This window comes from Rhizopus delemar, genomic scaffold (assembly GCF_000149305.1).
Source record: "Rhizopus delemar RA 99-880 supercont3.7 genomic scaffold, whole genome shotgun sequence".
Lineage (NCBI taxonomy): Eukaryota > Fungi > Mucoromycota > Mucoromycetes > Mucorales > Rhizopodaceae > Rhizopus > Rhizopus delemar.
The window spans coordinates 455,805-461,804 of NW_027137833.1; the positions used below are offsets into that span (position 1 = coordinate 455,805).

Consider the following 6,000-nt stretch of genomic DNA (forward strand, 5'->3'; position numbering starts at 1 on the left):
CATTTCACTTCTGATTATTTTTATATAAAAAAATGATTCCTGCTAGATATGGAAGGACATTGTTATTAATATTGTTGCCAATATGCATTTTGCTTATTACATACTATAGCATATTAAATAAGAACAACAACAACTATTCGTCTTATCGATATGACTATAAACACTCACAAGACGGAAATGTTCAAAGAGAAAATGCAGCATTTGTGATTTTGGCCAGAAATGAAGACCTTAATGATCTCCGTGATACAATGCAGATGCTTGAGGATAGATTTAACCATAAGTTTAATTACCCTTATGTCTTCTTAAACAACGATCCCTTTAGTGACAGATTCAAAGAGTTTACAACTGGTTTGTCTTCAGGCAAGACATACTATGGACAATTGACATCTGAAATGTGGAGTTATCCAGACTGGATTGACCAAGAAAAAGCAAGGCTTGCGAGAGAGAAAATGGCAGCTGAAGACGTTATTTATGGTGGTTTGGAATCATACAGACACATGTGCAGGTATTAAAAATGAGGTTAAGAATTGCATGTTAAACTAAAACTGGAATGTAGATTTCAAAGTGGATTCTTTTTTAGACATCCTTTAATGGAGCAGTTTGATTACTATTGGTAAAACAAAATATTTTATATATGTCTTTTCAAATAATTCTTTTTTTTTAGGCGAGTAGAGCCACACGTCAAATTCAATTGTGATATAGATTACGATCCCTTCAGAGTGATGAGAGAAAAGGATTTGAAATATGGTTTTGCTATATCTCTTACAGAATATGGAAATACCATCCCCACATTATGGCAAACAGTGAAGGGTTTTATAAAAGAGCATCCTCAACATGTGATACCAGCAAATAGTCCTGACAGTTTAATGAAGTGGATCACCAATGATGAGGGAGAGACTTACAATCTTTGTCATTTTTGGAGTAACTTCGAAATTGCTTCACTTTCTTGGCTTAGATCACAAGCCTATTTGGATTATTTCAACTATCTTGATAAAGCAGGTGGTTTCTTTTATGAAAGATGGGGTGATGCTCCTGTACATTCAATTGCTGCTGCATTAATGCTAAAGAAATCAGAAGTCCATTTTTTTTATGATATGGGTTACTTCCATAATCCTTTTAAACAATGTCCAAGCGAACCTGGGTGGTTGCCTGCTGAGAAATGTAGTTGTGACCCTACAGATAGTATTGGTAAGTTGAGTAATAGACTTTTTAAGGGCTTTTTTCCATTTACTTTTTTTGTATCAGATAAACATTGGTGGAGTTGTACTCCTCAATTTTTGAAGCTTGTCGGAAAGAAAAGCACTGACTTCCTCATCACTGAAAGATATTAGAGAATTGTTTAATAAAGACTATTATTTTTCTCATTTTAAAAAGATTCCTCGAGCTTGGACAAAAAACAAAGCTGCATGGATGTTGTAAAATCCACGATATGATTTTGTTTGTAGGCCTCGAAATATGAATTTTTGATAGAGTTTGAACATAAAAGGGATTGAGAGAAAGCAAATTCGCTTGTTATAAGTGACCAACAGATCTTGTTTTAAAGTAGATCAGTGTTGATATAAAGATAATAATAGCTTGATATGACTTGTTCTTGACATTTAGTAAAATTATAAGGAAACAAAAGAGGTTTGCTTTGAATAATGTCGCTTTAAAATAATCAAAAGCAAGTGAAATAAGTGTTTTTATAGTTTTTATGAATTTTCAATCTTGGACTTTGTATTGAACCTTATGTATCTTCGGAATCAAAAATCAAATTCTGCATTTTTATAGTATGATAAGGTAAAGATCAAAGAATTTTAATAAAAAAAGGTACTTGAGATTTATTTGAATTAAAGATTTCAAAAGTAGCTAAGCAAGCTTGTCGTCAATGTAAAAAAGAAAGAGATAAAAAGAAGAAGAAAAGTGAAGTTGGTTACTTGAGTAGCTTTAATAAAAAAAACTTGGAGTTGCTATTCTTATTCTTATACTTACAATATGAATATACTGTAATTTTTCTTCCTTTAATGGCTTGTAAGAGTTTACGGTTTTGAAATAGAATAAAGTTGATAAAAAACAAAGAATAAAAAATAAGACTTGAGTCAAGTATTGATATTCGATTTGTTTGTTGTGAGTGACCACCAGATCTTGTTAAGTACAGCAGACTTGTTTGTAGTAATTTTAATAAAAGGTTTGATAATTTTTACAATGAAGATAATTTGCTTCAAGAGACTTGTCTTGTTTGTGTTTTAAGAGAGTTATACCAAAAGATTCAGAGCAAAGATGCTTGATTTATTGATAAAATATACTTAAATTGTTTAAGATAAAAAAATGTAAAAGAAGTCTAGAGAAGTGAAGTAAAATAGAAATAAAAACTTGTCTATTTTATAGACAATGGGAAGATAAAGTTTCATTTTGATATAAGGTTTGATTTCGATGTAAGTTTGATTTTGAAATAAAGTTCAAAAAATGAATAAGGTTCAAAAGTAAATAAAACCACAAACCGCAGCCTTTGCTGGTGTTATTTTAGTTGCGCTGTGGTTTGGGATGAGTGCTTTGTAGAAGTTTTTCTTGAAATTTTTAAAATAAGATACTGTGGTGACCACCAGATCTTTTATTTAAGATCAAATAAAGGTAAAGATAAAAGAAATAAAGGGATCAGGAACTTTTTATGAGAAGGTTGCCTGTTTATTGAATAAAATGTATAGAATAAAATATGAGTAGAACTGTACTGTCCTTTTTCTTTGACTAAATGGTTGTGATATTTATATATATAATTTTTTTTTGGACCTTATTTTTTGACTTTTTTCATTTTTTACCTTCCTTGTCACACTGGTATTAACATTGTAAGATTCTTTGCTACAATGCCTTGACAGTGTAATAGCTTGTTTTCTATTTAGGCCCTGTGTATTTATAGAGAGTTTAAAGTAGTTTTGAACATAAAGTAAAGTTATATTTGTGTATTTTCTTGATAGGAGTGACCACCAGATCTTGTTTTAAAGTAGGTCAGCCTTGATATAAAGGTAATAATAGCTTGATATGAGCTTTAACAGTGATACAATGAAGATATTTGGATTCAAGGGACTTGGCTTGTTCTTGATGTTTAGTAAAATTATAAGAAAACAAAAGAGGTTTGCTTTGATTGATATTTATTTAAAAATAATCAAAAGTAAAGTATGTCAGAAGCAAGTTTGTCAAAAGTAAGTGAATTAATTGTTTTTATGAATTTTATAACATGTTTTAAATTTAAAGCATGCCTTGATTTTTATGTACTGTGAGATTCGATATGCTTTCTGGTTTTGGTAGGCTTGATATAAGTTATTGAGATAAAGTTTTAGTAGTTGAATAAAGTATTGGATAAAGTAAGTTCCAAATAGAGTAGATAATTCGAGTCATAAGTTCGCTTGTGTAGAGTGACCACCAGATCTTGTTAAGTAGATCAGACTGATTTGAATAAAAGTAAAAGTAATGTGTAGAAGGTAAAATAAAAAAGAGATTACAATGAAGTATATGATTCAAGGGATTATTGGTTCTTCCTATTTATAGAATAAAAGAGTATTTTGTTTTCAAAGGAGGTTTATTTGGATAAGGTAAGATAATAATAATAATAATAATAATAATGCTTGGTAAATTGTTGATATTTATATGTTTTTGGTTTTCTTGATTTTGTATTGTTTTTGGGTTTTTGTGTTTTTCCTTTGAATTGTGAATTTTGTTGAGTTTTTCAATTTCATTGAATTATCAAAAATATTGAGAGTATGAACTTAGTTCAGGCCCGAACTTTTTTCAACAAGTGATACTGTTATTTTAAAGGTTGGTTTGTTGTTAATGAGTTAATTTGAGTTAAGATTGCTTGTAAAGCTTGATTTTAAGGTTGTGATAGCCTTGTAAGTTGTTGTTTTATATAGGATTTAAACATATGCTTGACAAGTAGTGACCACCAGATCTTATGTGTAAGATCAATACGATGTTTCTTGATAAAAGTTAAAGTAGTGTGATGATTGGATTTTGTAAGGTTTTTGTAGTATAAATAGGTTTGTACTGAATAAGTCTTGATATAAGATCAAAGGTTTAGATAGGATTTGATTCCAAAAAGAGTAATAGATTGAATATAAGTTCGCTTGTAATAAGTGACCACCAGATCTTGTTAAGTAGATCAAACTGTTTTGAGTAAAGTAAAATAAAAAGATAATATAAAAGGGATTACAATGAAGTGTATATGCTTCAAGGGACTTCTTGTTCTTGATGTTAAGTAAAATAAAAGAAAAATAAGAGAGGTTTACTTTGAATGATATTTATTTGAAATAATCAAAAAGTAAAATGAAGTAAGTAAAAAGTAAGTAGAAACAAGGTATGTGAAAACAAAAGTAAGTAAGAACAAAAGTAAGTAGGTAAAGTATAAGAAATATTGAAGTTATTTATATGTTTTTGGTTTTTCTGATTATATGCTGTTTTTGATGATTTTAGGGATATTCTATATTTTTTTGTATTTTTCTGGATTTATCTGTATTCATACGGATTTGTTTGTATGTTCCTGGATTTAAACTAATTGGAGAGAGAAAAGTCGAATGCTGCCAAAGTTTGCTACATTGTGTTACAGTAGAGTAAAAAGTTTAAGTAAACAGGGACTTTCTTGTTAAAGTTTGTTAATTATTGAGTAGAAATATATGATTTATTTAAACTAACTGACAATTTCTTCATAAAAAGATGGGATATATATATGATAATTTTTTTTTTTTCTTTTTTGCTTTTCTTATTTTTTTGACCTTTTTTATTTTTGCGGCTATTGTTATTTGACAATGGTTGTTAAAATAACTTAAGTTATTTTAACAATCCATGTCGGAGTTGTTTCGTACTTCGTCCAAAAAGAGACCATTGTTACAGACCTTCGAATCAAAAATGATAGTCTGCATCTTTACAACAGATTCACGAAGCAAAAAAAAAATTCATGCAAAATACTGAAATATTTAAACTCCGCTTTAAGCCGAGAAAAGTATTGATATCAGTGGGGTTCGAACCCACGCCCGCTTACGCGGATTAGATCTTAAGTCTAACACCTTGGACCACTCGGTCATGATACCAGTTTTGTTAAAGTTCAATTTTTGATTTTCTATATTATGAAATATGGATAAATATTTAAACACTGCAAATAATCGTTCCAATTGGATAAAGCATATCGCAAGATTGAACATTTTTTGGTTAACAGATATTTATGGCTTTTGGAGAAAAGATTTAGCTTTCGCTGTATTGGTCATTTTTGAATTTTGAAAAAAGATTTAGGTACGAAAAAAATAAAGAAATCTAATAATATTTTTATTTTTTTTGTAGGGTAAGTATTCATGAAGTTATTCACGTTTTAAAGAAGTATCTTTTTTTTTACAGATGACCTTTTTTGGGAAAGCCTGTTCCCCTCTACTGTTGAAAGACCGATGTTTTCTTTTTTTATTTTTGAGGGCAAAATGCGGAAATCAAAAGCATTTTTGGATTATTTTGTTTAGAAGAATACGTATTAGGAAGGTGGTTTGTGATTTTTAGCTTAGATCATTACAAACGTGTTACAGAACGTAAAAAAATAGTCGTGTTTGGGGAAAAAAATGACCTGGTAAAAAAAAAGACTAGGTAAAAAAAAAGACTAAGTAAAAAAAAAAGACTAAGTAAAAAAAAAGACTTGGTAAAAAAAAAAGTAAGTAAAAAAAAAAAAAAAGAGTATAGCAATAGAAAGTTCATTGTTCAAATGAAAACAATAATCTAACAACAAATACACTTCATAGAAATGCAAATACCTTTACATTATAATAAAAGAATATGTGTATATTCTAAAAGAATAAAAAAAAATAAAGAAGCTCTGTTAACATTTTGTTACAAGGCAGTTATAATCAACAGATACATACAAAACTCTTTTGTTTATCAAATAAATAGATTGCTTTATTATTTTTTATGACAAATAATACAAAAGAATATATGTTTTTAAGCTTATACTCGTTCATTACTTACTTTATATTTGCACATGGGTGTAATTTGCCA

The 6,000-nt window shown here is 28.9% G+C and overlaps 1 protein-coding gene and 1 non-coding gene across 2 annotated transcripts; one reads left to right on the plus strand and one right to left on the minus strand.

Annotated features, from left to right (window-relative positions):
• Positions 1-32: 32 nt before the first annotated feature.
• RO3G_09375 (uncharacterized protein) lies at positions 33-1,331 on the plus strand (the record flags this gene model as incomplete). Its single annotated transcript, XM_067663960.1, has 5 exons — positions 33-61; positions 110-505; positions 557-613; positions 665-1,188; positions 1,246-1,331. The coding sequence occupies 5 exons, from the start codon at positions 33-35 to the stop codon at positions 1,329-1,331; spliced, it is 1,092 nt and encodes a 363-aa protein (XP_067520061.1).
• Positions 1,332-4,973: 3,642 nt separating this feature from the next.
• On the minus strand, positions 4,974-5,057 carry RO3G_19101. The gene has a single exon. It is a non-coding gene; the product is annotated as a tRNA-Leu (tRNA).
• Between the last annotated feature and the right edge of the window lie 943 nt (positions 5,058-6,000).